The 12151-nt window shown below is 36.8% G+C and overlaps 1 protein-coding gene across 1 annotated transcript in view; it reads right to left on the bottom strand.

Annotated features, from left to right (window-relative positions):
* The window catches only part of ZWILCH (zwilch kinetochore protein), a 31666-nt gene that overhangs the window by 5870 nt on the left and 13645 nt on the right, over nucleotides 1-12151 (bottom strand). The window contains exons 9-16 of the mRNA XM_081049339.1: nucleotides 8667-8760; nucleotides 8133-8182; nucleotides 7418-7523; nucleotides 6805-6884; nucleotides 4969-5125; nucleotides 4486-4514; nucleotides 2103-2239; nucleotides 907-1002 (exon numbers count right to left, since the gene is read on the bottom strand). Coding sequence (XP_080905465.1) covers nucleotides 907-1002; nucleotides 2103-2239; nucleotides 4486-4514; nucleotides 4969-5125; nucleotides 6805-6884; nucleotides 7418-7523; nucleotides 8133-8182; nucleotides 8667-8760 — 749 coding nt within the window. The remainder of the gene's footprint in view (nucleotides 1-906; nucleotides 1003-2102; nucleotides 2240-4485; nucleotides 4515-4968; nucleotides 5126-6804; nucleotides 6885-7417; nucleotides 7524-8132; nucleotides 8183-8666; nucleotides 8761-12151) is intronic.

Here is a 12151-nt window from a genome sequence, read left to right as displayed (position 1 = left end):
TCGCCCAGGGAAGATAGAAAGTAAGAAAAGAGGGCAGAGGATAGAGCTCTGGTGAAAACTCACATATAAGAAGCAGAAAGAGGAAGAAGAACTCGATAGAGTACTATTCTCAGTCTCGGAGGTGGGCTAGAGAGGTAGAATTAAAATTAAGACAGAATGCTATGTCGCAGAAACAAAGGAAGGCGATAGGTTCAAGAAAGCAATTGTGCTAAATGCCAAACCGCCTTATAAGTACTTTCAAAAAGAAAGAATTGGTGGGCCAGCTAATTACACCAGGACTAAACAACACTGTTTCACTGGAAAGTGTCCATTGGATTTGGTAATGAGAAGGCCCCTGGTGATCTTGGCCAGAGCAATTTCATGGGAACTGTTGAGGTTTGGATAAGAGAGAACTAAATAAAGGGAAGGTATAAACAGAGTGAGTGTAGTATCAGAGGAAGTTGAAGTACGTGATATGCTGAGGGGAGACCATCATTTGAGGCAAACTCAGTGTCCATGTGGAGGGCCAACCTCATCTTAGCCTCGCCGTTCTCTATCTCCCCAATGCCAAACTCTTCTCTCACTCCCACTGCCATACCCTTGACTGTTGTCATTACCCTGATCACTTTTTCCCCAATCTGTCATTTATTTCCCTTCTGGCTATACTTTCTACCCTGTCTGGCAAAGGAATTACAAATTGAGAGAAAAATGAAAGACTAGAGGCTCAACGGTCGAAAGAGAGTAGACAGAAGGTCTGGGAGAAGGCAGAGGGAGAACTCTATGAGACTAGGGCCAGAGAAGGGGTAAGATGATTCAGGTTTCAGAGGTGAAGCAGCTCTGGGTTATGGGGTCCCCATGGTGCGGACAATGAAACTGCCTAGAATCATGACCGGACTTAAAGTATTATTTAATTATTAAATTGCTTACCTTTGATATAAGTTTTTTACAGCAGTTGGTCTGACAGGCAGCTGAAAAATGTGTTGCTCATCAAGAGGATTTTGTTTATAATATTTTATGCAGGATCTAAACAAATGAAAAAGTGAAGCTCTTTTGGAAAAAACTGCCACTTGGAGACAAAGCCTTCCTAGTAGTCTGAGGCTCACAGGGAACATTTTACTGAACACCACTGACCACAACATTAACAACAGAATCATTTCAGGGACACAAAAGGGAAAAACAAACACAACACCCCCAACTCCCAACAAAACATAGCCTATGTTTTTTTTCTTTGAAAGGAACTGTAATTTGCTTTTTAAAAATTAATATACATATTTCTCATAAATATAAAATATATTTAAGTTGAGCCCAAATAAAGGTTTAAGTAGGGAGAGAGACCTATCAGAAAGAGAAAAACAAAGAGGCAAAAGAGAAAGATACAGCCTTCATGGTTTTCAGAGTCTGGGGAATTAAAGAGTTAACTTATTTATATTACTTACCTTTAATGGAAAAAAAAAACCAATAACAATTTCAAACTTTTCCCTTTAAGACTAAGGCAAATTCAAGTTTTGGAAAAGACAGTGGTACATTTCCTTTCACAGGGAAAAAGAAACCCAGTCTTTCTACTGGATGGTTCACTTATTTCCAGTGTGAGGCCTCCAATACACATAAGACACCAGCAATCCATGTATCAGGATTATTCCAAACTGACTGGCAGAAATCTCTAAAATTATAGCAATACTATTATTGACAGAGAGTTCTGGTTATATTTAATTCAATTCAGTTATACTCGTACAGATGGCTGGCAATTAGTTCGGCCCAAATATATAAGAATGTAAAGAAAAGGGATGGAACTAATATTTATTAAGCACCTAGCAAGTGACAGGTACTTTATATGCTTTACATCATTTAATCCTAACAACAAACACATGAGGTTAATAGATCCCTTTTATAGATAGGAAAACAAGATGCAGTAAAAGGGAACTTCCTCTGGAAGTTAGAAAGTGCTAGAGCCGAGTGTCAAACCGGATTTCTTCTGAATCCAAAGCCTTTGCTTCCTATTAGAGTGTGAAAACAGGGTGCATAGATTCTATCCTAACTGATAATAAAAAAAAGGCACATATTTTGGCTGAACTATTTTGGAAGAGAAACATTTTTACATAGGTAAACAACAGAGAAATACTTACTGTGTTAAAGAAAAGAGGAGCTCATGTTGAGGTTTAATGAAAAGCTTGCAACTGACTAATATTTCTAGAATATGGTGAAGTTTTTGAACACGATAAACTTGTTCTTGTATATCTACTGATGGAGAAATAAAATATTCCTGGAATGAAAAAAAGTATAAGTATTATAAGGAATTAAAGAAGTGGAACCTTTTGAAAGAATACGGCTATGCATGTTAAACCTAAGTGTGAATGCTTCATTCATGGAGGGGAAAAAACAACGAGATAGAATATACCACCTTTCAATGCTACTGTTTCCCAAAAAATAAGACCTAACCGGAAAATAAGCCCTAGCATGAATTTTCAAGAGGACATCCCCTGAACATAAGCCCTAATGCGTCTTTTGGAGCAAAAATTAATATAAGACCCGGTCTTATTTTCGGGAAAACTCGGTATTCCTCTAACTAATCTGTAAGTAAAGTCTTCACTGAGACTGTACTAAGAAAACCATTATACATATTCTCTGGTGAAGGCAAATCACAGAACTGCTTTATGAAGGAGGTCTAAGTGGGTGACTAATGCCACCCATTAGCCTCTCCAGGTGGAATGGCAAGTCCATAAGATAATTCTTAACTTCAATACTCTTGCTAGATTGACAGAGGTGTCCACCTCTAAAAATAGGTAGCAAACCTGAAGTACCAAGAAACTGAGCAAGTATATTGATAAGATTCCACTCACATATATTACTAGTAAATGGGTGCAAAACTTTAGAAATTTGGCAATGTATTATAATGCCAAGTATAAAGGGCTCAGACCTTCCAATCCTATTTCTGAGAACCCATCCTAAGGAAATAATCCACCGTAAATACGGTAGGTGGAATTTTATGATAGTCCCCAAGATTCCCACCTCCTGGAGTACACATCTTGTATAATCCTTTCCCCATGAGTGAGGCCAGAACCTCTGAATATGATGGGATGTCACTCCCATGATTGGGTTACTAACTGATGGACTCTGAATTAATCAAAAGGGAGACTTCGGTCATTACTATCACCCAATCAGGTGAGCTCTTTAAAAGAAAATGATTAGAGACGTTCTCCTACTGGTTCTGAAGAAACAAAATGCCTATCATGGTGTAGAGAGGGCCACATAGCAAGGACCCACAAGCAACTTCTACGACTTAAGACTGGTCCTAGGCCAACATCTAGCAAGAAAATGGAGACCTTTGTCATAGTGCCACAAGGAAACGAATTCTGCCAATAATAAATGAGGGAAACTTGGAAGTGGATCTTTCCCTAGTCAAGCCTCCAGATGAATGTACAGCCGGCTGATGCCTTGATTTCAGCCTTGTGAAACTCTTAAGAGAGGACCAAGCTAAAATGTGCCCAACTCCTGACTCCTGGAAACTGTAAGATAATAAATTTGTGTTCATTTAAGCTTTTAAGTTTGTAGTAATTTGTTACGTAACAGAAAACTAATATAGTAAGGGAAAAACATCAGAATCATTTAAAATAAGAGATGGCTTATTTAAAGAGACATATTCCTAAGCCCTAGACCTATTGAGTCACTGGGGCCTAGGAATTATCATTTTAATAAGCCTTCCTGGGATTCTCAAGTTTAAGGACTATTGTGTCAAAAGTTTGGAATCAAACCACACTAAAAACAAATAAACAAAAAAACCAGGTATATGAAATGACTAGAGGGAAATTCATAAAAATAAGAGTACTCATTTGGCTGATGAGATTTAGGGTACATTTGCCCTATACAGTATTCCAACTTTCAAAAGCGTTATTACCTTTCTAAATTTAAAAAACCATTATCAAACCATTCCCCTGTGGGCCCTCCATCATCATATATATACACATATATATAGTTGTTGCTAGAGCGTGTTTCCACTAAAAAGATATATTCTTAATAAAATGGATGCTGTTCAATCTCCTAAACTTTCTAAATCAAGGCACTATAAAAATACAAAAACTTGTAATCATGACCTTGAAACCCAGAAGTCTCTTTTGAATCACTATATTAAAGAATATCATAAGTTCTTTGGAATTTGTGTATACTAGAAGTGGGTCAAAAGAATATAAAGCAAAAATTCCTTTATAGGGCCTAACAAAGAAAGGGATTCACTAATCACTTCAGATAAATGAGTTATGAGAGTACACTGGCTTGATCAGAATACAGCTATGTTAGCATCATAAATTTACAGAGAATGAGAAATGACACTAAATGGGCTACTTTTTTGTCTATCTTATTAGGCAGTAGTAATTAAGGGCATTAACTGTCTCATTTATCTGTTTTCTAGGACCTAGGACAGAGGCTGGCACAGATTAGGCATTTAATAATTATATACATATTGAATTAATGAATAAAAGAAAAAGCAACTTTTGAATAAAAAAATAAACTCACCAAATGATTCAAAGATGCAAGTTCCTGACCTATTATGAAAAAACAAATAAGCTTTTACATGTTAAAGAACCAAGTAAAAATTTTCATAGTTCATACATAAAAGAGATGTTCAAGCTCAATAGTTCCTCAGAAATGGCCAAATTTTTTGGCAAGTTACACTATAAATATATACCAGAAGTTATTCTAAAAATGATCACAGCTTGGCCTAATAAAAACAATCAAGTGTTGGGTATTAAAGTAGCATCTCATAAAAGGGTTATTATTTACTACATTAACCTCATAGAATCTCAAAAATTTTAAGCCAACACAAATAAAAACTATAGTTATCTTTAATCTGTTTACTGAGGGGGAAATTAAAGGTCCAGAACACCAGGGGCAAAGCCAGGACTACTAGGGACAAGTAGAAAGATAAAATCTGAGAATACCTAAGGGCTGACAACTGTGATATACTTCTTAGTTTTTTAAGCTGGGAAAGGGACTTACCTATGAAAAAACTGATGTAATCTTTCTTTAGTTTGTCCAAACCAACTTCCAAAAGCATCTGAACTGGAATAGTCCCACTGAGAGAAACTGTGTCCATGATTCCATGGTAAGACTGATGAATTAGCTTACTTAGTAAACTGTTACTTCCACTATGAAGCTAGAAATCAAGAAAATTTTATGAAACTATAAATAAATCCAATAAACAAAAGAGAAGCAAACTGCATCAGCTACAAGCTAAAAACTGTAAGCTTCCATCTTTAATCTCCTGATACTATAAATTGTTTGGATAAAAGCCCTCAAGTTGCACACGGTTTCTAACATGCCATTCTTGACTCATTTGCTCAAGTCCAAAGCAATTAAGAAGGGTTTAAACTTATCACCCCCAGATGTAATTCCACCAAAGAGAAGGCAGAGTTGGTCTTTTGAAGCTTTACAACTAGGAATTCTCTTCTGGCTAAGTGCTATCTGGCATCTTTTTCCAAATTGAACAACTACACTGAAAACCTGATGCTACAGGAAAACTCTCCCTCAATGGTCCATGCATGTGTCATAAGGAACTCCTTATTGGCTACAATATCCAACATACTAACTTGATTATTTACAAATTAAAAAGAGCTGTGAACTTACAGATCTAACATGTATTCCAAATGTTAAACAATTAAATTTAAATATACCTAAAATGTTTGATAGTTTCTCACTACTGCCTATTACCTCTAATTTTCATCACAATCTTTTGCACTTTCTTTTTAAAAACTATTTCCACTTCGTTTGCACTCATTGCACATGGTAGGGATATGTTCGTGAACACTTCACAAACATAGAAACTCTCAAGAAAAAAAACATTCAATGGCCAAGACTACAATGCCCATAATCACTAATGCCCAACTAAGGGGCAGAATTTTTAAGCCTATGCTCTAGAGTGTATCTGTTCACACCTATGAAAGTTTCAAAGTTTTATAGGTATGAATTGGCAGCAATATTATTTAAAACAATTCCTATTAAATGAGGAATCTTTTTGTTTCTAGCTTTTTACTTACCTTTTTCTTGATTATAAAAGCACAAATTCACTATGGAAAATTCATGATGTACAGAAATGTATAATGCAGTTGGAAAAACTAATTTGTAACCCTACCTCCAGAGGTGACTGCTAAAACATTTTAGCATTTGATTCCAGGTTTTTCTCTCCAAAGTGTACATTTTTTTAATAGCATATACTCCTTTCTTTCTACTAAACATAAGAAGCATTTCTCCACATCATCTATCAGCATCATTTTTAGCCAACTATTACACATTGCATTCTGTGGTTATATTATTATTTACGTAGTCATTCCATTAATAGTGGAAACTTAGGTCATTTAAAATTTTTTGCTACTATAGATGAGGCTTTAATGATTACTCTGATACATAAAATCTTGATACAGATTTCTGTGTATGAGCTTAAGATGGATCCTAACAAAAAGAATTATTGATTCACATGGCATAACACATATGGAGGATCATTATCAAAATTGCTTTTTAGAGTGTTCCAATTTGTACCATCATCAGTAGTATATGAGAATTATCATTCACAACAACAGCAACAATGACAATATTAGTAGCTTACAAATATTGAGCACTTACCTTGAACAATTAAATTATTTAATCATAAAACAATACTATGAGGTAGTAGTATTCCTACCCCTACTTTACAGATGAGGAAACTTGGGCATAGAGCAGGAGATAGCTGTAAGTCGCAGGGCTGGAATTCAAGCTCAGGAAGTCTATGCCAGAGCCTGGGTTCTTAACCATAGTGCTATGCTGCTGAGAAAATGTTCTAACACACAATACTAGACCTACCCACGGCTGTATGTCACCACGTTGTAGACTCTGGATGATCAATGTGAAACACTTCACCAAGTCTTGATAGGAAATCACACCTTGGAAAACAAGTCAGTCTAACATTATTTTCAAGGTATTTCTGCAGATCAAATATATCATTAATCTTAAGGATACACAAATGAGGTGGAAGATAAGTATCTATATTTTGTGCATGGGAGAAGGGGAAGAAAAAGGCAAAAGAAAAGACAATGCATTTCTAAAGAAAGAAATTAAACTGACTGCCACAAAATAACACACTTAGTAAAATATTAAGGAATACCTTTTCCTTTTTCTAATAATCGTACTTTCATGAAAGTATATGTATTGGTTCATATAAACACAGCATAAAAACCATCTAAATCTTACACTTAAGGCAGGAGAAAACAATAGATTCTGCGAATTGCCTTGTCTGAGTACAATTCTTGAGCAGAATGTGCCAGTGCATTATTAGAAATAAATTTGTATTAATAAAACAGGAACCAACTTCCACACAAAGCTAGTAGTACAGACTGTATTTCCAAAAGGCTTCATTAAAAGTAAACCTAAGAAGTAGCAGGAACAATTTTATTTTACAATCCTGATGGACACCTACTACTACTCATTTTGCACCACAGCTGCTCAGCAAAATCGAGATCACACCGTACTGTGAAAAGACACTCGATGGAGCGATCAAATGCAGCACTGTCGTGCTTCACTGTCTGAAAAAAAAAGCATCAGAGAATACTCAGTTTAATTTTTTTAAAAAGGTTAATAATTTAAGGCCAATAAGCTTTCAAATGCGGCTCTTAGAAAATATGGATCCATGATCACACACAAAGAGGCACAAATCAATAGACAGTGAAAAACTGGGCCCCTAAAATTGTTTTAAAACTGCAATGCCTTAAAACAAGCATCAACTTTCCTCCATGTAAAAATATTTAATTAAATTACTATTGTCTCCATTTTCCTATTTTTTAAATGACAACACAATTAGCTTAATTGAATATACCACCTCCAGCATATTAACATGCCATCTTATAATATATTAATAAAGTAATGTGTTATAGTATATTAACATATTCATTTCTACTTCTCTGCAGTTGAGCAATTAATAATACATATGTATTAGTTCTCTTTAAAAATATTTACCAGTTCCTAAGAAAAACAATCACGAGGGCTGACATTAAAGACCAAGAAAAAACTACCTTGTGCACTTCTTTCACTGTCCAGATTCATTTGACATAGATGGTACAGGATGAAACATAATAGTAAAATTACATTTTAAAAGTGATTTCAGTATACATTTCTAACTGATAACAACCACTTACCTCTGTGTCTTTTTTTGTAGAATCACCAAATCCATCCAGCTTATTTAAGTCTAGAAAGTGACAAAAGTTTATTAATTCTGCATTTTATTTTTCTGCTTTCCAAATTATTTCCATCCTGATTCTGTTTTCAAATGGCCAATGAAGACAATAAAAGTGTAACTGGGGATTTTAGCAAATGACTTCACTCTCCGACAGAAATATAATCGATACCCACCAGGTAGGCGTATGAGGATGAATGGAGGTACCTGACACACAATGGCAAGTACATGGTAAGTGCTCAAAGGCTACTGTTCCATCCCTCTTTTCCTATAATCTCAAATACGGTTGTGGTGTAAATTTTAAATTAAATCTTATTCTTAAAATTACTTAGGCTGTTACCATTAGCAATTCTGAATGAAAGACCTCATAGCTTCATATATCTCAATCAAAAACAGTACTAAGCCTAAAAAGACAACTTATACTTAATGATAGCAAGAATAAATTCCCAGTTAAGAAAAACAAACAATGCAGAGCACGAATTAGGAAAACAAACACCATTCAGGAATTCCTGCACAACTTCAACAGCAGGTTTTGCTTCCAGAGGCGCAGGCCATTCAGTAACACCAGTCCTCAAACCATCAGCCAAAACCTATGAGATTTAAAAAGCCCAAAAGCTTGTTAGTAGAAAACATAGTTTAATCAGTAAGGATATATTTAATAATAATAATAGTTGCAGTAATATTCCTTGAATGTTTAATCACATGCCAGGAACTGTTCTAAGTGTTTCATATGTAGTATGTTATTTAATCCTCACAAAAACTCTATGAGGGAGATATTAATATTTACCTCCACTTTATTGAAGCTAAGAAAAGTTAAGTAACTTGCTTCAGGTCACACAATTAGTACCTGCCAGTACCAGGGCACACATCCAAAGACAGAGTTCTGAACTATGACGCCCTGCGCATAGATGCTACAGGATTCAAGACTGACGAGCCTACTCTGAAGACGCTTGTCATGTGGGTTAAGAGGGCCAGATAATACAGGTGAAGTAACTAAATGGAAGCTTATATAAAAATAATATAAATGCATGTGCCTATATATACAATATCTAAGCCTAATTACTAAGGAAAGGGGGTCAAGATAGGCTGGAATAGCCAGGGGTACAATGTGAAACCTCAGCTCAACTCCAACTCAAACGTGGGAAGCATCAGCTAAACGTGGGAAGCAGGGCTGGGAAGGAGCATGAAATGAGATGAAGAATGTGGGATGATTCTAACCAAGCTGGAGAAAACATCTAGGGAACGCTGGGAAAAAAGATTATAAGGAATAGGGGCTAGACAGCAATAGTGATCTTAAATCTTAAAAAGTTTGTTTATTTTGCAGGGAAGACAACAGCCACTGTTGATTTTGGTGCAAGAAAAATGACATGATCAAGTAGTTAAGAATTCCTCATCAGAAATACCCAGGATGGACTCTAAGGAAAAGAGAAAGTACCATGTTTCTCTATAGAAGTGACCTCAAGCTCTACCCCCAGGGGTCCTTTGGCAAAACGTGCAGATAATTTTTGGTGTCACAATGACTGGGGGAGCAGGAGCACTTTGAGCATTTAATTTGGGAGAGGCCAAAGATGCAAAACGTTTTGCGATGTGTACAACGATCGCAAACCACACAGCGTGGTCCTGCCCACAATGCGCATAGTGTCCCTGTCGAGAAACAATGAGTGATCATTAGAGTGGTCCAGGAGGGACGTGATAGGGTTTTAACCACGGTGGACACAGGGACAGAAACTTCAAAGGAAGAAAAGAACAATGTATGAGGGAGAGAGGGAGGGAAAAAGGAAAAAAAAATATCCTACCCAAAAACACAGAGGGTTGAACTTGAAGAGACTATGGCCCTGTGCACATCTAAGATTCTGTGAATTTATAAGGGACATTATAACAAAGCATGGACGACTTTCAAGTCCGACAGACAGACATGTATTTGAATGAGTTTTGAACCACGTCTTTCGTTTACTAGTGGCACAACTGAACCATCCAGCACCACATCTTTGGCACACAGTAGACTGGCCGCTTCTAGCTGTGGGAGTAAGTGGTGGTGGGAGAAATATTTCTTTCTAAGTAAAATACAGTTGACCCTTGAACAACATGGGTTTGAACTGCATGGGTCCAGTTATATGTAGATTTTTTTCAATAAATACAAATGTATTTTCTCTTATGATTTTCTTAATAACATTTTCTTCTCTCTAGCTTACTTTACTGTGAAAATACAGTATAATATATACAACATTCAAAACATGTGTTAATCAACTATTTATGTTATTAGTAAGGCTTCCAGTCAACAGTAGGCTATTAGTAGTTAAGTTGTGGGGGAGTCAAAAGTTATACTCAGATTGTCGACTGTGGGGTGGGGGGCTGGGGCAGAGGTGCTCTTAACCCCTGTGTTGTTCAAGGGTAAACTATATAAGGGAAATTGAAGGAACGGTGGAACCAGACAGGGGTTCCCGGTCCAGAGATCTAGTCTAGAGAAGATTTCATGTTTCATTTTGGACATATTGAATTTGAAGCAACAGCACTCTACTCAAGTTGGAAATCATTTGATGGAAGTAAGAAAGATGGGAACTGGTATCAGCTTAAAGCAGAGATCTGGAGTTCCCTCGTAAAGGCATTAGTCAAATCACTGAATATATAAGGTCTCTGCCAGGGTAGAGAGAGAAGGGCAGAGAAGTGAGGGGAGAAGTATGATGGCAGCCCACAGCAACGGTCCTGAAAGAGGAGCTTTCAAGAAGAAAGGTGAGAAAGGCAGAAAAAACGCCAAATTTCGTACAAACAGAACAATCACAACAATAGGAGGAAAAAGTATTCAGAATGCTTGGTACTATACTAGCTACTGAAGGCACAAGAGGTGCCTGGCACTGAAATCTAGTAAGGGAGACAGGTAAGTAAATGAATTACTGTGTGCGGTAAACACTTTGACGAGGTATGTGTGGAGTTCTATGGCAGCACAAAGCACAGGCAGCACAGGCCATGCTGGGGGATCAATGCAATCGTCCTCACAGAGAGCTCACCCAGCAAAGAGGTGGGAGAAGGGCACACCAGGCAGATCAAGACTCGTGCACCAGAAAGTGACAGTGTGACAGGATCAGAGCTACTACACGCAGGAAACTCAATAGGGCAAGGGTTGGAGATTCACAGTGTTAGATTAAGCTAAAGAAAGAAGTCGGTGCCAATAGGAACAAGAAAAAGTGCTAAATGTCATTTGCCATCAGGGAAATGCCACCTAATGAGATACTACTTCATCCCACTAGGACGGCTATAACAAAAACCAAACAAAGTAAGACGAAACAAAAACAGATAATATCAAGCACTGGCAAAGATGTGGGGAAAGTGAACGCTCATATTCTGCTGCTATGAATATAAAATAGTGGAGCCACTTTGGAAAAGTTATAGTTTGGCAGTTCCTCAAAAGGTTAAACATAGAGGTAAACCTGTGACCCATCAACTCCATCCAACAGATGTGAAAAGATATGCCACACAAAAACACGTACATGCCTATTCACGGCAGGCAGCATTACTTAGAATAACCAAAAAGTAGAAACAACTGAAACGTCCATCAGCTGATGGATGGATAAACAAAATGTGGTATAGCTACACAACTGAATGCTGTTCAGCAATAAAAAGGAATAAAGTACTGCAGAAAGCACCTTAGTGGTTGCCAAGGGCCAATGGGGGTGGGAGGTAACTGCTAATGGGTATGGGATTTCTTCTGGGGGTGAGAAAAATGCTCTAAAATTAAATACGGTCATGGTTGTACAACTCTTTAAGTATACTAAAAACTACTGAACAAGTGAATTTTATGGGATGTAATTTATATCTCAATAAAGCTGTTAAAAAAAGAAATAAGAAAATAAGTAAGGCAGTGACTGAATATAACTGGCTTTGTATGCCAGGCTAAGACATTTGGAATTTCTACTGCATTAAAATGAGGCACCCCCTTGAGATTCAATTTGTAGAGTGGAGCTAAAATTACTGAAACATAAAATT

Source organism: Rhinolophus hipposideros (assembly GCF_964194185.1).
Source record: "Rhinolophus hipposideros genome assembly, chromosome: 5".
NCBI classification, from domain to species: domain Eukaryota; kingdom Metazoa; phylum Chordata; class Mammalia; order Chiroptera; family Rhinolophidae; genus Rhinolophus; species Rhinolophus hipposideros.
Note: the sequence above shows the minus strand (reverse complement) of the source record. Positions and strands in the feature narration are given on the sequence as shown.